Source organism: Microcebus murinus, chromosome 10, assembly GCF_040939455.1.
Source record: "Microcebus murinus isolate Inina chromosome 10, M.murinus_Inina_mat1.0, whole genome shotgun sequence".
In the NCBI taxonomy this organism is placed as follows: Eukaryota; Metazoa; Chordata; class Mammalia; order Primates; family Cheirogaleidae; genus Microcebus; species Microcebus murinus.
This window is the reverse complement of record NC_134113.1, coordinates 89449689-89472492: the sequence shown is the minus strand read 5'-3', so window position 1 is coordinate 89472492 and position 22804 is coordinate 89449689. Positions and strand designations below refer to the sequence as shown.

The window sequence follows — 22804 nt, the reverse complement described above, 5'->3', positions numbered from 1 at the left end:
TGAGGTTGCTGTGAGCTAGGCTGATGCCACGGCACTCACTCTAGCCTGGACAACAAAGTGAGACTCTGTTTCAAAAAAAAAAAAAAAAAAAAAAAAGATGTTGGGTCATCACCAAGCACGAGAAATGTCCAGGATAGCAGGAGTAGCAGTTCATGTTTTATTTGTTTATTTCAAACAGTTAGATATCAAAGTCATTATACTGAAATTCACACGCTTCTATTTTAAAGTGTCACTGGAAGCCACTGTGTTTTATACTTATTATTGCATTGTGGCAACGGTATCAGGATTGCCAAGGAATGTTATAAACACCTCCATTTCTAGTAATTTTTTTTTAAATTGTGTATGTATTTAAAAGAATACTCGTATAAAGGGCACATGAAACAACCAGGAAATGACTCAAAGCTGCCCTTTCCTTCATTACCCAGCCCATAGTTTGAACTGACCTTGAAACCCGAGCCTTTGTGGCTTTCTACGCAAGGATCATAACATAACATTCGAATTTCCTGCTTGTTGTTGACTCTAGGTTAAACCCGTTCCTTTATATTTTATTTACATCTTAGAACAACATTTGTCCTTTTTACTTTAATTCTCAGTCTGAGACACCAGACTTTTGGGGGCAAGACCCAAGGATGGTACTGGACCAGAGGGATCAAGGGGCAAAATGACAGGTGTGGGAGAAAAGTTGGCATTACAGCCACACTCCCACCCTGGCCACGCGGACCTGCTCCTAGCCGCCGCCTAGGGGTGGTGTCCACCACAGGAGTGGCTGCAGCCTTGTTAAGTCACTTTACTCCAAGGCCAGCTTCTCCATCAATTATGTCAGATTGAGAAACTCCCTGTGACCCACATTAGTAAATAAATAGGCTTTGAGGATTTATTCATTCTAAGCACACTCACAAGAGACTAATCTACAAACTGGTCTCACAAGTATTCACTGAATGTCACCGAATGCCACCAAGTATTTATTGCATGCTAGGCACCAGGGATTGCAGTAGTGCAGGGCACAGATGTGGTCTCTGCTCTTGTGGCACTTACGGTCCGGTGGGAAATCAAACAACAATAAAATTCATTTTGAACTAGGGTGTTGGTGACAGAAAGGGAAGAGAAGTAGAGGAACTCAAAATGAATTTTGATAGCAGTGTCTAAGACTTGCTGATGTGGCCGGGCGCGGTGGCTCACGTCTGTAATCCTAGCACTCTGGGAGGCTGAGGCGGGCGGATTGCTCGAGGTCAGGAGTTCAAAACCAGCCTGAGTGAGACCCTGTCTCTACTAAAAATAGAAAGAAATTAATTGACCAATTAAAAATATATATACAAAAAATTAGCCGGGCATGGTAGCCCATGCCTGTAGTCCCAGCTACTTGGGAGGCTGAGACAGTAGGATCACTTGAGCCCAGGAGTTTGAGGTTGCTGTGAGCTAGGCTGACGCCATGGCACTCACTCTAGCCTGGGCAACAAAGTGAGACTCTGTCTCAAAATAAAAAAGAAAAAAAAAAAATAAGATTTGCTGATGTGGACCCTGCAGGAAAAGGAAAGGGAGATGAAAAAGATGGAGAGAGAAGCAAGTGTTGGGGAGAAATCTGCATGTTGAAATTTTACAGTTCATTGGGAGACAAGGTTAAGTTTGAGACTCAGGATGAATTATCCACAGAAGAGATACCCTTTGGAGTGTGTAGACTACACAGGAGACAAAATAAATTGGCTTAACCCAACTGAAGGTTTTATGGGCATATTACTGATGTTTCCATTCAGCAGAGCAGGGCTAGCACAGGATGGGGGTAAGCGTGGGCTCTGGACTAGAGTGCCCGAGTTCGAGTCCTGGTTCCTACAGCAGCCACTACCTTCTGAACGTGACCTTGCCCCGCTCGGCCTCACATACTTGCCCTTCCCCCAGTATTTTCTAGCTGTGTTCATTGTTCCATCACTTTTCTACTTGCTTAAGCTAGCGACCCAGGAATCATGGACACATCCCTGGCCTTCATCCTCAGTGTTAAGTCAGCTGTGGCAATTTATCCAACCTCTGCACACCCAGAGCGACTGTCCCCTGCTCTCCAGCCGCACTGCCCCTACTGTGGTCCAAAATATCATCATGTTTTGCTAGAACAGCTGCTACCTGGTCTTCCTGCACGCTGCTCCCCCACCCAACCCATTCTCCACTGCAGCTGAGTGAGTAATCTTCTCACATGCATCTCTGCCAAAATCTCTTCAATGGTTTCCCATTGTCTTAGAATAAAACCCTCAATTCCAGGCTCTTTAACTCACTCTGTAAGGTCCTAAGTATTCAGGTCCTCACCTGTACCTCTAACTTTGTCATTAATCACCATCTTATAATTCCTATAACCTTTATTTGATTTTTCCCACTGCAGGGCCTAACCTGGAAGTTTCTTTCTGTCTGTAGACCACTCCCCACACCTACACAGCTAGTAAGTGCTGCTCAACTTGCAAGCCTCGGTTCAAAAGTCAAAAAGTCAAAAGTCGCAGGGAGGCCAGGCACGGTGGCTCATGCCTGTAATCCTAGCACTCTGGGAGGCTGAGGCGGGTGGATTGTTCCAGGTCAGAAGTTCGAAACCAGCCTGAGCAAGAATGAGACCACGTCTCTACTAAAAAAAAAATAGAAACAAATTAATTGGCCAATAAAAATATATAGAAAAAATGAGCCGGGCATGGTGGCGATGCCTGTAGTCCTAGCTACTTGGGAGGCTGAGGCAGGAGGATTGCTTGAGCCCAGGAGTTTGAGTTTGCTGTGAGTTGGGTTGATGCCACGGCACTCTAGCCCAGGAAACAGAGTGAGACTCTGTCTCAAACAAACAAATAAAACAACAGCAACAAAAGTCACAGGGAGAACATCCGTGATTCACAGAGAAAGGTTTGGTCACCCCAACATCCATCGTTCTAGCACCTTGCTTTTCCCCTGGGTACCATTCATCTCACTGGGGATTACTTTTTCACACCTGTCTGCCTCATTTGATTGTGAGGATTTTTTAAAATTTATTTTTATTATTATTTAATAGGCTGTCTCCTTCACTGGAGCGTAGGTTTCATGCTTACTCCTAGATCCCTAGTGTCTGACCAAGGGCCTGAAAAAGTGCTTGAGAATATTTGTTGAACAAACAAAGACATAACAAAGAAAAACAAAGGTTTTTCTGTATTTTAAAAAACTTTTCATCAAAACCCACAATTTCTTTGGCATTCAGAAAAAAAATGAAAAAGAAAATATAATATAATTTAAAAAAAAGAAAGAAAACAAACTTTTCAAATTAAAAAACAAAAGAAAAAGGAAATAAATCAATGAATAATGAGAACGAGATATCTTTTCTCCCTAAACATGAATTGTTTAGATAACTGAGTAATGTGTACTTCTGCTTTCTTTCTTCTAGATCCCATATGGACTGTCCTCTTCTCTCCCTGCCATCATGCTGACATCCCCTGTCCTTTCTTCACTGAAACATACAGAACAGACATAATAGGTTATAACTCATGAGTGTAAAGAGAATTTTCTGACCGATTACATTTTGTAGGGGTTCCGGCTTGAATAAAGAGCACTTCATCATAAACGAGCTTTCTCCAACATAAAGTGTTTTTGTGGAGGAAGGGGTGCACAAACGCAAAAGTACCTAGGTCCCTTGAAACCCTTTCAGAAAGAGACGGGGTCAATCACTTAGACCTCTTCTTCGGGAGCCAGTATGTTGTTTCAGGCTCGCTTTTCCCCCCTCACCATTCGGAATGTTTCTTTAGACTTCCTGTTTAACCTTCCTCATTGTTCTGAAAGTACAGGATATGACCCTGCCCAGTTACTAGAATCAACTTCTATTATTTTATGCGCAGAATATAAATGTCCAAACTACTCCAAACCTGGTAGGAACAGTCGGAGGCAGACAGGCCTCTCAGTGGATGCAAGTTTTCCCCTTTGGAACCCACCTATGGCCATCCTGTCCATCTGACACGAATCCTGTCTCCAGGTTGGGCGTTGGTTCAAGGCCCAAACCTTGCCGGAAGGCCCTGGTCCAAGGACAGGAGCAACGCTGATGCTGCCGTCATTGCAAGGACACATCCCCTTCGCGGCCGTTGACACCCTGGGGACGCTGGCACCAGAGGAAGTTTTAAAAATAGCCTGTGTCTGAATTATCCAAAAAACAAACAGAAGAGACTTTGGCTTGGCTAAAACCAACAGGGTTTTATACTCTAACTATATTCTAACTCCAGTTGGATGGTTTAAATCAGTTTCCCTTTCAAGTATTAGCTGACCCCCAGAAATTCTTATGTGTGATTTTTTTTTCTTTTCTGTAACTTTTTTTTTTTTTTGAGATAGAGTCTCAAAAAAAGACTGGGCTAGGGTGCCGTGGTGTCAGCCTAGCTCACAGCAACCTCAAACTCCTGGGCTCAAATGATCCTCTTGCCTCAGCCTCCAGAGTAGCTGGGACTACAGGTGCTCACCACCAGGCTAATTTTTTCTATTTTTAGTAGAGACAGGGTCTCATTCTTGCTCAGGCTGGTCTGGAACTCCTGAGCTCAAGCAATCTGCCCGCCTCGGCCTCCCAGAGTGCTAGGATTACAGGCGTGAGCCACCTCGCCCGGCCTGTCACATATTTTAACAACACTTGGGTGCAGCCCTTCTAGTTGTTTCCACCCTCCTCCTCTTTTCAGGTCTCTTATCTCTGCTCCCCCTCGCTCCCCAGCTGGGCCTCTCACCTTCTTCTCTCAGCTCTTCATTTCTCATTCCACTCTCCTAAAGCAAATCGGAGAATGAGTCGAAGGGAAGCCAAATAAACAATTCAGCTGCTTCTCTCTTTATTTTTACACAAAAATCTGTGCGGCTGCTTTTGAAGATGAAAGCTACTTTTGCTTACGTAAGACAATGTTTTCTTCAGTCAAAGCATGGATGTGGTCTCGAGAGGCTTGGGTTCTAGTCTTGTCCCTTGTGACCTTGCTGTGTGATCCTGGACACATGTCTTCACCCTCTGGGACTCGAGTTCCTCATTTGTCAGATAAGCAGCACAAATTCCTCAGCAGGTCTATGTAACAGAGTACAGGAAGGGGATGAGCCGGCCTGATTTGGTAGATTTTCTTTGGGAAAAGCCGATGTCCCCTCATCTCAAAGCACACGAGGTCTGTCTGGAAAGTATCCAGCCATTGTTTATATAACGAGAACAGTTTGTGCGACATCTATGTAACCTGGCAACCAAGGAGGGTGAACCGGGGTGCGGATGGGTTAACCACGATGACTTCACTGTACTAGTCAGTGGGGTGCTAGATGCTGTTGAGCGAGCATGCGTACTGTGTGGCTGTCAAATGAGTGAGTAGAGCAGTGAATCTGCATCAGATCTTGTGTTAAGCTTGAACATTCCTCCGTGGAAACTATTTGGAGGATTCGGAAGGCTTTCGGGGACAATGCAATGAGTGTGGCACAAATAAAAGTGTGGCACAGATGCTTCAAAGATGGTCAAGAATCTTCTGAAAGTGACCCGCATTCTGGAAGGTCTGCAACAAGCAGAACAGCTGAGAATGTTGAACGCACACAAGTTAGGTTAAGAGACGTTGGGAGAACTGTGTGAGTCCCACGGTGCCTACTTTGAAGGGGACTGAGGAGTCACTGTCCTAGTACAATGTTTCCTGTATCTTGTAACTTCTTCAATGAATGCCTCTATTTTTCGTGTAATCATGGCTGGATACTTTCTGGACAGCCCTTGTGTTATCCAACTTGGAGATCGTCTGGAGTGGCCTAATTCCCGGCCCTAGGAAAATGGAGAGGGCGAGCATGAGGGAGGGCTAAGCAGAGAGCTGGAAAGCCTTAGACTGCATAAGCACAGTGTGCCTGTGACTGCCTAACAGAACCAACTCCAGGGTAGCCTAGTGTTTTATGCAATGTGTGCCTTCTCTCCTTCCCTTTAACTTGGAGTCGACTAACATAAAAAGACCAAAGGCCTCCCCTATTCTGCAGGGGTGTAATCTCAACGGTGGAAAAAAATTCACTCCCTGAAGAAACGATCAATGAAGTCCTTCCTGGTCTCCATGGTACCTGATCCCAACGCTTTGCTGAGTTTTACTGCAGCCAGGCAGCATTTACCGAGGATCCACTTTGTGTCGGGCTCTGTGCTTAGAGCCAGGGTATGAAGATCATCTCCTGTCTCTTAGATGGTCTCCTTTTTTCCACACGTTCCTCTCTGCAGTCCGTCTCCACATAGAGTTAGAGTGATATTTTAAACGTGTTGATCATGCCCTTCCCTGCTCAAAACCCTCCAGCGGCCTCCTCTTGTACTTAGGATAACATGCAAACCCCATTCCTTTTACTACAGGGCCCTACAAGGTCCGACCTGCGCCTGCCTCTCTGACCTCACTCTACCCTTTTTGTTGTTGCAGACACCAGAGTGACTCCTGAATCAGGGCCCTTTTCTGGTGTGGTGGTGGGAAGGACCTCAGGCGCACTCAGTGAGTTCACTCACAATTCTCACATTACCAACGCAAGTCTCTTCTCTTGCTGTGCATATTTATTCTCTTTTATTCCAATTCTCCAATTCCCCATTCCCAATTTTATCCCAACTCCTCTTCTTCCACAGACATCCGTTCTGAAATATTTCAAGTGTATCTTCTGTTTGCATGTCTTCTAGCAGCATATGATGTCTGTGGGCCTATATGATATATTTTATGTCTTTCTCACTCAGTTATCAATCCTTTCAAAACTCTATTGCTAGAAAAGCGGGGGATGTAACGGGCGACACAGGTAGAGAAGGCTCTTTCAAAAGGGAGCTAGAGGTCAGCTGGAGGCCCTGGTCATCAGCCCCTTCTGCACCGGCTCAACGCCACAGCCCACGCGCTCTTACCTATGCCTAACTTTTCGCTGCGTTTCCGCGAGGCCCCACCCTGGTGCAAACCCCGGCAAGCCCACAGGGGGCGCCCAGAACACGTCGTCTGCGAAGAACGAGTAATAAAACTACATTTCCCAGCGTCCCGCGCGCCCCCGACGCACTTCCGAAGCCCGCGGACAAGATGGCTGCGCCCGAGGAGCACGGTTCTCCGACAGAAGCGCCCCAGCCGGCAGTGGAGGAGGAGGAAATTAAAACATTTAAAGACTTGGTGAGAATGGATGACGCTGGCTTCTATTTGTATTCTGGGGCTAGGCTCAGGCAGGGCTCGGTTATCTTAGATCCCGGCCGGAAGTGTACAAAAGCATCTCGGGGCCTTGCTGAGGTTTTCCCCAGAATTTCAGAAGCTCAAGTTCCGGACGTGCTCAGAGTTTGGGTGGTGGGAGGACTGCCCAGTCCTGAGAGCCCCCATTTGCCCTGTTTTCCACTGTAGCGTGGCAACGTTTGCATGTGTCCAGGAGGTTGTACAGATGGCGAATCGGCCTTTTTGTAGCTGGAGCTTTTGAATTTTGAGCCAGTCACTTAACTGTAGGCAAGTTCTTACCTCTCTGTGCTTCTCAAAATTGGGGATGATAATAAGTACTTGCCTCTCAGAATTGTGACGATTAAATCAGATAATACATGTAAACCACTTAGCCTTCTTCCTCGTTGAGTAGAAAGTGTTCGTTAAGTCTGGGGCTGCTGTCTCCTGGTACTCATAGTTACAGAGTAGGCTCTGAGGTACACAGTAAATACCTTGAAATCAAGTACAAGGGCTGTACGTGTACCATTGAGATGGCTCTTACAAAGTCTTTTAAGTAGGAGGGAGGCGGGAGCGTGCCGTTCTTTTTGCTAAGGTGTATTTTTCTGAATTCTAAGGGTGTGACAGATGTATTGTGTGAAGCTTGTGACCAGTTGGGATGGGCAAAGCCCACCAAGATCCAGATTGAAGCTATTCCTTTGGCCTTACAAGGTAGGTTGAAATTAAATATGTGACTTGGTACAGATTTCAAGTTATATAGTCAATTAATGAGAACTATTGTTTGCATACTTCAAGTGAAATAAAGATATGATCACTAAACATATGAAGTTTGGGCTTCTTGGCTTTTGAAAAAGTCACTCATTCAACAGTTTTACCGAGCTTATTTTTTTTCTTTCTTTCTTTTTCTTTTTTTTTTTTTTAAACAGGGTCTTGCTTTGTCACCCGGGCTAGTGTGCAGTGGCATGATCATAGCTCACAGCAATCTCAAACTCCTGGGCTCTAGCGATCCTCCTGCCTTAGCTTCCCTAGTAACTCGTTCTACAGGTGTAGAACACTATGCCTGGCTAATTTTTCTATTTTTTGTAGAGATGTGATCTCACTGTGTTGCTCAGGCTGGTCTCAAACTGTTGGCCTCAAGTGATCCTCCCTCTGCCTTGGCCTCCAAAGTGCCAGGATTATAGGCGTGAGCCACTGCACCCAATCTGAACTTACTTTCTGTCTTAATAGCTGCAGGGGTTTGTTCTCTGCCACAGATGCTGACTTTAAGGAATCACTGGATTAAAGTGTACTAACAAAAAACTTGTTAGAAATTATAAATCAGGCCGGTGCAGTGGCTCATGCCTGTAATCCGAGCACTCTGGGAGACCGAGGCAGGTGAATCGCTCGAGGTCAGAAGTTCGAAACCATCCTGAGCAAGAACGAGACCCCGTCTCTACTATAAATAGAAAGAAATTAATTGACCAATTAATATATATATATATAAAAAATTAGCCGGGCATGGTGGCACATGCCTGTAGTCCCAGCTACTTGGGAGGCTGAGGCAGTAGGATTGCTTGAGCCCAGGAGTTTGAGGTTGCTGTGAGCTAGGCTGACACCACGACACTCACTCTAGCCTGGGCAACAAAGCTAGACTTTGTCTAAAAAAAAAGAAAGAAAGAAATTATAAATCAATAGGTGCACACTTACATGCATGTGTACTTCTGTCTAAGGGAGTTGAGGGCTGTTGCTGTGAGGCATGTTTATCAGATTTGCAGAGGAATGGTTAAAGTGCTGGTTGATGACTAGTGGGACTGAAACAGAGTGAACTGTAATAGGAATAGAAGTCAAGTCCTATTCTTAGATTCCTAAGGTCCTGACTTTACAGCATTAAGATGGGTGATAAAAGAGACCCAGAGATGTTCACTAAAGGAAATTCATTAATATCCTCAGAGAAAGTGAATGTAATCTTAGCTACATTACTATAAGAGGAGAGTGACATTTTTGGGGTCTCTTATCCCTTTGAGAATCAAAAATAAAAGATTTCTTCTCCTTTAAAAAATGTGCAAATATCTCTTCAGATAAAATTTTACATAGAATTTCAGAGAGTTCAAGACTCTCCTTTCCCCTCACCCTGAATTTCTCACTCATAAGTCTCAGATTAAGAACCTCCTGGATTAGCACTAGGGAAGGAATACTGCTTTGCACTGGTTAGAACACACTACAAATACTATATTGCTGAGGTCTGGGGACCACAGTTTTCAGGGACCAGCTGAGGGGCAGTGAGTATGGTATAGTATCAAAAATAGTCACAAATAGTTAAAGGAACTGAGCGCCATTGTTCTGGAGAAGAGAAGAGTGAGGGGGTAAAATATGATAATTACTGGCTTTAATGATTTGAAAAGCTGTTATGTGGAAAAAGGATTAGACATATTCTGCATAATTCCATTTATTCCTTCCCTAAATTGTTACTGAGTATTTGATGTAAATGTGAGGCTCTGGGGGTGAAGAGAGTCTGTCCAAGTGCTCACAATCTACTAACAAGATAGTTACAAATTGATTACAAGGTGAACAGGGACATAAAGTTACATTCAAAGTGCACTGAGGGAGTAGAAGAGATTGTTTCTAATTGGAATGGATTGGAAAATATTTATTTCATTTTATTTTTTGAATGGGGAGGTAAGGAAGACATTTGAGACTGAATTTAGAAGGATTTAGATATTCAGATATGATGGGAGGGGAGGACTTCCTAGGCATAGAGAACAAGATGAAAAAAAGCCAAAGATGCTGGAAAACATGGGCATATATGGAGATTTGTAAGTGCTTAACAGAGTGGTAAAAAAGTTTAGTAAGGTGATTGTGGCCAGATTATGAAAGACTTGAATGCTGGCTAAAGGAATTTGGTTTTTATTCTGTAGGCAGCCGAGCATTTTTGGAGATTATTTTTTAGCAGGAGAATGAAATCCCTAGAGTTGTACTCTTGGAAGATTAATCTCATTGCTGTGTAAGATCATTTAGAGACAAGAGGCTGAAGGCTGGGAAACCAATTAGGAGGTCATTGCAATAATTTTGGCAGTAAATAATGGGAAGGGCAGTGGTAGTGAGAATGAAAAAGAGAAAGTGATAAAAAAAAGAATCATGATTTTGTAACCAGTTAGGCAAGGGGTGAGGAAATCTAAGATTATTGCTAGGTTTCTAGGGTACATATTTAAGACATATTGTTGGTGTACCTCTGATATAAAAAGCTACATAGGAAGAAAAATAATTTCAGGAAAGATGAGTTCAGTTGGAAATAATTGATTTCAGATATCAATGAGATGGAGTAGACTAATATGCAAATGCGGGAAGGGAAAATGGGGAAATGTTAGTCAAAAAGTACAAAATTTCAGTTAGGATGAATAAGTTCTGAAGATCTACTGTACAGCATAGTGAATGTAGTTAATAATGTTTTGTATATTTGAAAATTGCTAAGGGAAATTTTAAGTGTTCTCACCACAAAAATGGTAAGTATGTGAGGTGATGGATATGTTCATTAGCTTGGTTTAATTATTTCAGAATGTATACATGTATCAAAACATCACCTTGTATACAATAAATATATATAACTTTTATTTTTTAATTATACCTTAAGGAAGCTGGGGAAGAATAAAGTAAAATGAAAGAAAAATATGCAGTTGGAATCCAGGAATTGGGACTTGATTGAGAGGTTGGAACTGGATATAGACCCTGTATCCAAAGAGCGTTTATAGCTGAAGGTGAAAATACATTAGATTACCAAATGAGGCCATGAGATGACAGAGAGAATTGGAAGATGCAGTAGAGGATTGAAAATTATGAGAGTGTAGTCTCATACAAATTAGGTAAAGGAGAGTATTTCAAGGAGGGGATAGTAAACACTACACTTTGTGCAGAGAAGTTTAGAGGATGAGGACTGTATAAAGGCCATTGGTGGGAAAGAAGTACCAGCAGTCCCAAAGTCCCTTTCTTTCTTTCTCTTTTTTTTAAGAGACAGTGTCTTGCTTTGTCACCCATGCTGGAGTGCAGTGTCATCATCATAGCTCACTGCAGGCTCAAACAACTGGGCTCAAGTGATCTTCCTGCCTCAGCCTCCTGAGTAGCTGGGATGACAGGCACATGCTACCACACCTGGCTAATTTTTCTAATTTTTGTAGCAATAGGGTCTCACTGTGTTGCCCAGCCTGGCTTCAAGTGATCCTCCCACCTTACCCTCCAACAGTGCAGGGATTACAGATGTCAGCCACTATATCTGGCCTAATTCTCCTTTTTTGAAGCTCTCTTTGTCCTTAATTTCAAGACAGCATTTTATTTTCCTGTCTTTCTAGCTTTTCTTTCTCAGTTTCTTCTGGTTCTTTTCCCTGTGCCTTACAATATTGATTTTCTTTTCATCCTAATTCCACTACCTAAGAATTCTCATCTAGTCCCTTTCCCCCCAACACTTCTGTTTTCTAGCTACATTGCAATTCTCACTCTTCCTATGTGTGCTATGTTTTTTAAAAGCCTTCATCTTCTTTCCTCTTACTGGAAGAGCTTTCCTTCCCTTCTTTGCTTACTTCCAGATTTAACTCACTCATCACCTCTCTTAGCCTTTTCTGACTTTTCTGGGGTAGTAAGTTACTCTTTCCTTTGTATTCTCACTGTATTTTATAGGGGCCTATGTTAAAGCCCTTATCACATCATAATGTATTTGTGTATTTGTCTATCTCACCTCTGGATTTTGAGCTTATCTAAGACAGAAACCTAGTTTTTTTTTTGTCTATTCAACCTTCCTCTCTCTCCAGTTCATCAGATATTTACTTAGTATCTATTGTGTGCTCAGTAGTGTGTCATTGTAGAAAACATGGAAATAGTACAGAGAGAATTTCTTTGGTATTAAGCCTTCTCTTTTTCTTGTAGGTCGTGATATCATTGGGCTGGCAGAAACTGGCTCTGGAAAAACAGGGGCCTTTGCTTTGCCCATTCTGAATGCGCTGCTGGAGACACCCCAGCGCTTGTTTGCCCTGGTTCTCACTCCCACTCGGGAGCTGGCTTTTCAGATCTCAGAGCAGTTTGAAGCCCTGGGGTCCTCTATTGGAGTGCAGAGTGGTAAGTGTCTGAGAGGTGAGGAATCCTACACAAGTGCAGAGTGAGTGTGAAAGGAGAATGGAGGGGCCAGGTGCAGTGGCTCACGGCTGTAATCCTAGCACTCTGAGACTCCGAGGCAGGTGGATTGCTTGAGGTCAGGAGTTTGAAACCAGCCTGAGCAAGAACAAGACCCCATCTCTACTATAAATAGAAAGAAATTAATTGGCCAACTAAAAATATATACAAAAAATTAGCCAGGCATGGTGGCACATGCCTGTAGTCCCAGCTACTCGGGAGGCTGAGGCAGGAGGATTGCTTGAGCCCAGGAGTTTGAGGTTGCTGTGAGCTAGGCCGATGCCACGGCACTCACTCTAGCCTGGGCAACAAGGCCAGACTCTGTCTCAAAAAAAAAAAAAGGGAGAATGGAGGAAAGATTTACTAGTATAAGTTATTGACCTAAAGAGCTGATGTATTTTAGCTTTAGGAAAAGTATTAATTGTAAGGGAAGAACAAATTTAAGTAGAAATCTAGCATTGGTTTTAAAAGATGTTCCGTGGACTATAGAAAAAACTTAAGGGTCTTGTTTCTGTGTTCTTTTTATTTCTATAGCTGTGATTGTGGGTGGAATTGATTCAATGTCTCAGTCTTTGGCCCTGGCAAAAAAACCACATATAGTAATAGGTGAGTAATTGGCAAAGGTAAAAGACACTGGCATTGATGAATTGGAGAAAATCTGCTAATGTTGGGTGGAAAGACTTTGAGGAACAGGATTTTGTAGTTCTGTTTAATTTTTTAATTTCTTAAATATTTGTTTGGTAGGGGGGAGTAGATAATTTTATTTCTTTCTTTTTGTCCTTGCTCTGAAACATTGTACTTTCTCTTCAACCTTTCCTGGTTAGCAACTCCTGGGCGACTGATTGACCACTTGGAAAATACAAAAGGTTTCAACTTAAGAGCTCTCAAATACTTAGTCATGGATGAAGCCGACCGAATATTGAACATGGATTTTGAGACAGAGGTGATTTCTTGATTTCTTTCCTACTCTTAGAGAATCACAAGGCCCCTCGTTCAAATTTTGATTCATTGCCCATCTGTTTTATGTAAAGCATTACGTCAGTGTCAGTTAATTTCAGCATCCTTGCTGCCTTTTTCATTCTTGGTGTTCTGCACATTGCAGTTCCTCAGCACCCTTTTATCTTTAGAATATAGTCTGACTCTGACTTCGGAGAGGAGAAATATCAAAACCACATTTTCTGTTCCATTTCATTTGTACCTTGAAAATGTACCTTGAAATATCTTTTATTTTCTTTGATAGCCCACTCATCCTAGCTTATTTAGGTGATTAATTATGTATTTTTGACTTTTCTTTTAGATTAGTTTTAACATGCTAATTTAAGCTCTTCTTTTCTTTGAATGGTATTGTTTTTTTGTTAGCATCTGGTATGGTGTCAAATAGTAAATATTCTGTTAATTTTAGCTGAATTGAATCGAATTTTTGAGTCCCAAATTCCCATTGTGATGTCCTTAGTTTGTTAGTTTCCACCTCCTTCGTTATCTGGACATTATGCAGGTTTCCAGTCTAAATGTTATATCTGTATCCTTCCCTTTTTGTGCCTCAGGTTGACAAGATCCTTAAAGTAATTCCCCGAGATCGGAAAACATTTCTCTTCTCTGCTACCATGACCAAGAAGGTGAATTTGCTGGGACTTCTGTTTTTTTCTTTATAGGAATTGGTACATATCAGGATCTGGAAGAATTTGCAAAAAAAAAAAAAAAAAAAAATATATATATATATATATGGATACATGAAATCAGTACTAACAGTAATAGTAACAATAAGTAAAAAAGGAAAAAGAGCACTTAGGAATCAGTCAGTATGCTAGTCTGGATTTTCTTTCTTCAGGTGCAAAAGCTTCAACGAGCAGCTCTGAAGAATCCTGTGAAATGTGCTGTTTCCTCTAAATACCAGACAGTTGAGAAATTACAGCAATATTATCTTTTCATTCCCTCTAAGTTCAAGGTAAAGTGTTTACTTTGATCATTCCTGCCTCTCCCTCTCCTTCTCACCAAAGCATCTGAAAATGTGTCAACTCTTGATTAGCTGAGAGCTGTGCTGGATTTTTTTCTGTTTGCTTTAGAGTGCATATCGCGCTTATATTTATCACTGAAAGTCAAACATTCCAGGAATTCACAACATATTAAACCACAATAACAAACTCATGATGTGATCATATCATCATTCCTTCTCATCTCCATACAAGAGGTAGTTTTTCCTCTGCTTATTATGTGGCCTTTATTTAGGACAGTGATCCTAGTTTTGTGCTTTGACATAAGGACTTTTCCTATTGGCTGAGTACAGATCTCCCTGTGCTTGGCTTCAGGCTGCATGGGGGAGGCATGGCCCACAGGGATAACACTGGTTAAGAAGAGTAAAACTGGCAGCGAGGGGTCTGGATAATTGAGAAGCAACTATAGGCTTAGTTTTACTTAGTGTATATGCCACGTCTCTAACTCTTTTTTCCAGGTTCAATTATATATATATTGTTTTGGGTTTGTAACTTAGGATACCTACCTGGTTTACATTCTAAATGAACTGGCTGGAAACTCATTTATGATATTCTGTAGCACCTGTAACAATACTCAGAGAACAGCTTTGCTACTCCGAAATCTCGGATTCACGGCCATCCCCCTCCATGGACAGATGAGTCAGGTAAGGATTCTTTGGCATGTAAGCCACGACTGGTGTCATGAGAAAGATAAACCTTGTAATGGTAGATTTGTACAATAAGGACACATGCTTCCATAATTGTTCTAGTTTTATGGGCTTTGGAGTGTTGCTCTGGGTGGTTACTTTCTCCTTTCGGGATAGCAGGAGGCTCAGATTAGAATATTTCATAGGTAGTTGTCTGGTTTGCAAGCTTTTGAGTTTATTTATTCAGCCCTAGTGGTACTAGTGATTTCTGGTTTCTAAAGACTTTTAATAAATTATTTCCCAATTATCTATTATGTTAAATAATCCTGGGAGGCCGAGGGAGGCGGGCGGATTGCTCAAGGTCAGGAGTTCAAAACCAGCCTGAGCAAGAGTGAGACCCCGTCTCTACTATAAATACAAAGAAATTAATTGGCAAACTAATATATATAAAAAAAATTAGCTGGGTATGGTGGTGCATGCCTGTAGTCCCAGCTACTCGGGAGGCTGAGGTAGCAGGATTGCTTGAGCCCAGGAGTTTGAGTGAGTTAGGCTGACACCACAGTACTCTACTCAGGGCAAAGGAGTGAAACTGTGTCTCAAAAAAAAAAAAAAAATAGTATCTTTTTGTTCTTGTGTTTAATGTGTCTATTTGTAGGTTGTGTATTCAAGATTCCTTAGTTTTCCAAGATTAAAATTCTTCTTGTTTCTTTTTCATTATCTCAGAGCAAGCGGTTAGGATCCCTTAATAAGTTTAAGGCAAAGGCTCGTTCCATTCTTCTAGCAACTGATGTTGCAAGCCGAGGTTTGGACATACCTCATGTAGATGTAGTTGTCAACTTCGACATTCCTACACATTCCAAGGTGAGTCCTACTACCTTGACTTTCTAGTCCCAAAGTGTATTTCTTAATGGAATGTTTTCTGCCTTTTTTAGTTATGACATAGGTTTTTTTTTGTCTGTGATTAGTTAAGTGTCAATACTCAAGAAAGCTCTTGATTTATTCATTGTCATCATCTTGCACATGGTTGTGTATGTAACATTAGTACATGTGAAGGAAGGTAGCCAACGAGAGTTATTAGATGCTCACGGTCAGAATGGGCATTTATATAGCACATGCTGATTTCTGTCACTGTCATTTCTTTAGAAATGACAGCTTGTGGTTCTTAGTGTGTATCAGGGTTTCTCAGCCTTGGCACTATTACCATTTTGGGCTAGAAAATTCGTTGTCCTGGGTGTTGTTCTTTGCACTGTATTATCGGTTATTTAGCAGCATTTCTGGTCTCTACCCACTGGATGACAGTATCACACACTCTTCCAGTTGTGACAGCCAGAAATGTTTCCAGACATTACCAAATGTCGCCTGGGGATGACAGAATTGCCGCTGGATAGGACTGGTGTATCTCTTGGCTTTGTATTTAACTGCTGTAGACAAGGTGCTGTCTCATTTGATTTTCACGGTAACTCTGTAAGTTTGGGCATGTACTGCTATCCTTGTTTTAGGTTCAGAGAGGTTTTGTGATATGCAGATAATGTGGTAGAACTAGAGCTGTTTTTACCAGGTCTGCCTCAAGAGCCAGTACTTTTTTTTACATCTTGTGTTGTCTATAACCATATAGATATGCTTTATAGAATTTATTTACCCTTGTCGTTTCAGGATTATATCCACCGAGTAGGTCGAACAGCTAGAGCTGGGCGTTCTGGAAAGTCTATTACTTTTGTCACACAGTAAGTAAATCAACTTTAGGGGCAGAGCAATGTAGAGAAAAGGGCAGAACTTGAAGCCACTGACTGGGAACCTAGCTCTGCCATTTACTGTGCCAATCTCTTCAATTCCTTCGTCTGGGTTTTCATATTTGTAAGATGGAAATAATAATACCTGCCAGCATTTTGGTAAAAATTGGAGATAATATAAGTAAGAAATCTAGCATAGATTTGAGACGTAGAAGCACATCAAATGGTACCTGTTATTTCTTTCAACTACTAGACCTGGAGAGCAATGACCTTTCTCTCAACTCAGAAAGTATACAAATAACTACCTTTGGGGGTTTTTTGAGACAAAGTCTTGCTCTGTTGCCTGGGCTAGAGTGCTGTAGCGTCAGCCTAGCCTTCAGCAACCTCAAGCTCCTGGGCTCAAGCAATCCTCCTGCCTTACCCTCCCAAGTAGCTGGAACTTCAGGCTGTGTGCCACCACACTCAGCTCATTTTTTCTATTTTAGTTGCCTGGCTAATTTCTATTTTTTCAGTAGAGACAGGGTCTCGCTCTTGCTGAGGCTGGTCTTGAACTCCTGACCTCAAGTGATCCTCGCCTTGGCCTCCCTGAGTACCAGGATTACAGGCATGAGCTGCCATGGCTGGCAAGAATAACTACTTCTGATTCTTTTTTGAAGGAACAAATATTTATGTACCTGAGGCTTTACTGTGAGTAAAAGAATACCTTGGGTGATTTTTCTAATGGGCCATGCACAAAGATTGCACTTAACCAGCATTTAGAAAAAGAATATGTTCAATATTGTTTAAAACTGTGTTTTCAGCTGGGTGCGGTAGCTCACGCCTGTAATCCTAGCACTCTGGGAGGCCGAGGTGGGCGCATTGCTCAAAGTCAGGAGTTTGAAACCAGCCTGTGCAAGAGCGAGACCCCCATCTCTACTATAAATAGAAAGAAATTAATTGGCCAACTAATATATATAGAAAAAATTAGCCGGGCATGGTGGCGCATGCCTGTAGTCCCAGCTACGTGGGAGGCTGAGGCAGGAGGATTGCTTGAGCCCAGGAGATTGAGGTTGCTGTGAGCTAAGCTGACGCCACCGCACTCACTCTAGCCTGGGCAACAAAGCGAGACTCTGTCTCAGAAAAAAAAACAAAAACAAAACTGTGTTTCATATTGTATCATATCATATAATGTCATATAGTCTGGGAATAGATAGACATATGCATTATTAGCCAACCAAAGCCATGCCATTTTCCTTCCTCAGGTATGATGTGGAACTCTTCCAGCGCATAGAACACTTAATTGGGAAGAAACTGCCTGTTTTTCCAACACAGGATGATGAGGTTATGATGCTGACAGAACGTGTGACTGAAGCCCAGAGATTTGCCCGAATGGTATGCAAGTTTCTTTCTCACCACATTTTGTGCAAATGATATTAACTGTGTGCTACTTTATTATGTTAGTCCTCATAATAGACTACAGGAGCTGAGTAATTTTAAAAATTAGCTGTGCATGGTGACTTGCACCTATAGTCACAGCTACTCTGGATACTTAGGTGGGAGTCCCCCAAGGCCAGGAATTTCAGGTCACAGTGGGGTATGATCATGCCACTGCACTCCAACCTGGGTGACAGAGCAAGACTCTGTCTCTTAAAAAAGAAAGATGAGCAAACTAAGGCACAGAGATGGTAGGTAATTTGCTTTAGACCACACAATTAAATGGTTGAATTGAGATTTGGATTTGGACAGTCTGACCAGAAAGACCGCATTCTCAGCCACTCTTTGTGTATTACATGTGGCAAGAAAACCACTGGGTTGAGGTCAGAAGACCCAGCTGTGAACTGTATAAGCTTGGGCAATTTGCCTAATCTCTCAGCATAAATGCCTCACCTATAGATTGGGAATAATACTTGCCTTGAACACCTTACAGGGTTTTTGTGAGCACCAGATAAGCCAATATAAACTATAGTTACTAATACAGGTCAAGCATCCCAAATCTGAGAATCTGAAATCCGAACTGCTCCAAAACCCGGAATTGTTTGAGCACTAGTGTGACACTGCAAGTGGAACATTCCACACCTGACCTCTCACGGCGGATTGCAGTCAAAACTTTGTTCTGTGCACAAAATAATTCAAAATATTGTATAAAATTGCCTTCACGCTATGTGTATAAAGTGTGTAGGAAACAAATGAATTTCATGTTTAGAATTCCGGTCCCATTCCCAAGATACTCATGATGAATATGCAAATATTCCAAAATGTGAAAAAGTTTAAAATCTGAAGCACTTCTGGTCCCAAGCATTTTAGATAGGGCTACTCAGCCTATAGCAGTTGTAACAGTAGTAATGGTGAGAGGATTCTAGAGGAAGGTCCTTGGAAGTGCCGCTCGCTTTCTGGAGTTACAGTCTGAGGGATGGAGGAGCCTTGCCTGTGGGTTGCTCTCTGAGTAGCTGAGGTACAGACTTGTTTTTGTGTTTCTGCCAACGTGGAATTTTTTATTTGGTATTTTTGTTTATAAAGGTGTTACATGCACATTGGGGAAAAATTCAGAAAATACACAAAGATTAAAGTAGTAAACAAAAAGGTAAACCATCCCTCACAGAGATCCATTGATAACATGTGGCTATTTTTCTTTCTTTCTTTTTCTTTTTTTTTTTTTATTTTTAAAAATACTTTACTGGTGGAAATTGGCTGAGACTAAAAGAAAAATAAATTTGTAATTTAAAAAATGCTTTAGTAAGCCGGGGTCTCACTATTGTTCAAGTGGCCTCCTGGGCTCATGCGACCCTCCCTCAGTTCCCACTGGCGGGGACCCCAAGCAGGCCACTGCCTGGAAGGCTCGGCAGGGTGTGGCCCGCAGGGCAGAAACCTAGGAAACCCAGGCCAGAGCTGCCGGTGAGCAGCGTGTGGGGACAGCGGGCTCTGGAGGAAGGAGGGTTAGTGAATCCTAAATGCAGTTGTGGCTCCTGGAAGATGAGACGCCTTCCTCAAATAGCGTATTTTTCTTTCTTTAGCCACAATTAGGCTTTATCTACTTATATATGATTAACATTTTTCTGTTTCAACAAATACAAATCCATGTGATCATTTCTTAATGGCCAAAAAGCATCCCATCTTGTATATGTAACATGATTTATATTGATGGATGTTATGATTTTTCTAATTTTTTCTATTTTAACTAGTACTATGTTGAACATTCTAGGATGTACATCTTTGTATACTTATCTTAATTTTTTTTAAGAATAAATTCCTAGAATTAGAATTGTTAGGTCAAGGAGTGAGTATACAGTTAAAATCTGAATTCATATAGAATGCCGAATTGCCCCCCTAGAAAAGCTGTAGCATGTTCAGATAACAATGACGGTATATATGACTTTCCCCACGTCTTGCCTAATACTAGGGATTACCATTCTCTTAAGTCTTTGCCCATTTGCCATGTGAAAATAATAGCTTATTTTAATTTTCATCCTTTCATTATTGATAAGATTAACATTTTTGTATATTTGGAGTTGGGTCTTTTTCCTTTGCAAATGTCAGGTATCAGGAAGTTACTCAGTGTTTGGCCTTGAGAGGGGACTAGAATGTGTTAGCCTCAGTGACAGTAATTCACTTTCAATCTCATCCTTTCGGTTTTCTTGCAGGAGCTAAGGGAGCATGGAGAAAAGAAGAAGCGCACGCGGGAGGATGCTGGGGACAACGATGACACGGAGGGTGCTATTGGTGTCAGGAACAAGGTGGCTGGAGGAAAAATGAAGAAACGGAAAGGCTGTTAATCACTTTTATACAGACTTGAGTTCTGTTTTCTTTTCTGTGGAAGAGAATTGAAGAAGAGAATGAAATCTCCTCCAGCAGAGGTTCTCAGACTGAAATCTGTCAGAATTATGGGCAGAATGCGCTCAGCTAATTCACTGCTCATTCCCGGTCTGTGTGTTGGAGTGTCATGACTGCAGAGTAATCTTTACAGTGCGCGTGTCAGGACTGCTACTGTTCCTCAGCTTTGCTTCCTTGCTTGTGACATGAGTAGATGTGCTCTTCTGTCACTTCACACAGACCTTTTACCTTTTTTAGCTGCGAGTCAAGAACCAGGCTGATGAAGCCCATGACCTGTAATTGTAAAGAACAGAAGCTTGGACATCTATAAGCGAAACTTAAGCCATCTCAGCTTGTGCTTCATTAGACCTAATGTGAAACAATAAATTTAAATGCTATTTTTAAAAGATTCAAACTCCTTGAAGGCCTTGGTGTTAAAGGGTTTTATAGATTTAAGTAAGATCTTGCTAATAGGTCAGAAACTAGCAGTGGCAGTTACATGGCAAATTCCTTAATTTAGGATAAACATTTATGACTTTAAAAACAAAAATCAAGGAACAAGATGATGGATGACTTTGAAAGGGAAGTCTTACTTAAAAGGAGGTTGTTGTTTTTTGGTGTGAGGGAGCAAAGACCAAGAAGACTACAGAGGTCTTTCAGGTCCATAAATAGATTCACTTCTCTGGGTTAGAAAGATTGGTTTTTTGCATAGACTCCTATCCCTAGGTGACAAGAGTAAAATCAGTATGCATCAGAAATGTACATTAATTCTAAGACCTAATTTCATCCATTTCTCATTTGTGCCCATTGGCCACTCTCTTCTTTCTTTTGTCCCCGTCTATTAGGTGGTTGAATTCAGGAGCTGTGGCACTGGGTCCTTGGCTCCTGGGGAGGAAGTGGACGTCTGCTCTGTAGGGACTGGGCAGGGGAGGGTCACTGGAAATCAGAAACAACTTTGAGTTTCCTGGTCATGAACAGTCTTGTGTTCTAAGGGCTGTTACACACAGAAGATACCTAATAATTTTTGTTGACTGTAACAAACTTACTAGAAGAGAGTATGTCTGGAGTGGCTGAACCAGGGTAAAGAGTCTAAAGAATCAGTATGATGGATTAAGTTTGGGATTGAAGTTTGACAGAAAAGAAACTTTCCATATACATCTTGAAGGGAAGTGCACATTCCAAAGTAGTATTTCTTGAATTCAGAGCATCTGGTGAGAAATGAAAAGTACAGGGCAGTGAAATTCTCTGGTGACCCAGAGGCAGACTGTTCACTGTAGGAAGATCTTTGTAAATAGAGGGACAAGGTGCTTTCTACCACGGATGTATCCCGAGAGGGAAACCTATGGATAAAGCATTTCTGATGAGTGGAAATGCAGTGTGTGGCTTATTTTGTTTAGTTTGTTCTAGATTTCACTGCTGCTTGTTATGGTACGTTTGCAGGAAGGATAAGGCAGAGGAGACAGTAAGGAAAAGAAAAGGAGAAAAGGGGTGGAAGACAAGGAGAGGCAGATAGTTGAGTGGGGCAGTACTTGTGACTATTATGAGTTGTACTGCTTGGTCTGACTTTCCATTGTATATTCCTGATGGCACTGTCCAGGGTGGCTTAGGCAGCTCTGTGTCTGAGCCAGTAGGTGATTGCTGTTTCAACTCAGTGGGGGACTTCAGAAGCATGTTGAAATTGAATTGGGATGCTGGTAGGGGTAAAGGGAAGATACTGGAATTGTCCTCAAGGATTTCTGAACTTTTGGGCTCCTGAGATATATGCATATTTCTGGGGAGACTAAAAAGGTTAAAAACCACTGCCCTAAGGCTTAACTGTTGTCTCTAATGTATATGCATAAGTCTGCTAGGATGAGAAGATAGGATTACTGGTAGGAGATATGTGGATGGATGTGTCTTCAGGCATATTAATAGGCCCAGAGCATAAACTAGGATCCCAAACAGAAAGCACAGATGCCACTGTGAAGGGCAAAAGGCACAGAAACAAATACATGTGATCCATTAGTAAATAACAACACGTTGGGTACAGTGGCTCAGGCCTGTAATCCTAGCATTTTGGGAGGCCAAAGTGGGAGGATCACTTGAGGCCAGGGGTTTGAGCCCAACCTGGGCAACATAGCAAGATCCCATATCTACAAAAAATAAAAAAAAAAATTAGCTGGGTGTCCTGGCCTGCACCTGTAGTCCCAGCTACGTGGGAGGCTGAGGCAGGAGGATCCCTTGAGCCCAGAAGTTGGAGGCTGTGGTCCGCCACTACTCCAGCCCGGGTGACAGAGTGAGACCCTGTCTAAAAAAAAAGGTAAATGAGAAAAGGCTGTGGGCACTGTTCATCAGAGCTGTTCCTTGTGCTCCCTTGTCCACTGAGGCAAGGGTGGGAGGTCTTGCTGCTGAAACCTTACTGAGGGGTGTGTGTATTAATTTCCCAGGCCTGCTGGAAC

General features: G+C 42.1%; 1 protein-coding gene across 3 annotated transcripts; it reads left to right on the top strand.

The window, feature by feature from the left end:
- The first annotated feature begins 6938 nt into the window (after positions 1-6938).
- On the top strand, positions 6939-20775 carry DDX47 (DEAD-box helicase 47). 3 transcript variants are annotated; one of them, XM_076007646.1, is made up of 12 exons: positions 6939-7070; positions 7718-7811; positions 11991-12179; positions 12768-12839; positions 13058-13176; positions 13778-13849; positions 14062-14178; positions 14722-14868; positions 15574-15711; positions 16504-16574; positions 17822-17951; positions 20198-20775. In XM_076007646.1, the coding sequence occupies exons 1-12, from the start codon at positions 6984-6986 to the stop codon at positions 20327-20329; spliced, it is 1368 nt and encodes a 455-aa protein (XP_075863761.1). In that variant the 5' UTR covers positions 6939-6983; the 3' UTR covers positions 20330-20775. The 3 variants fall into 3 exon arrangements, with proteins under 3 accessions (XP_075863761.1, XP_075863762.1, XP_075863763.1); XM_076007647.1 differs by lacking the exon at positions 11991-12179; XM_076007648.1 differs by lacking the exons at positions 11991-12179; positions 12768-12839.
- Positions 20776-22804: the final 2029 nt, after the last annotated feature.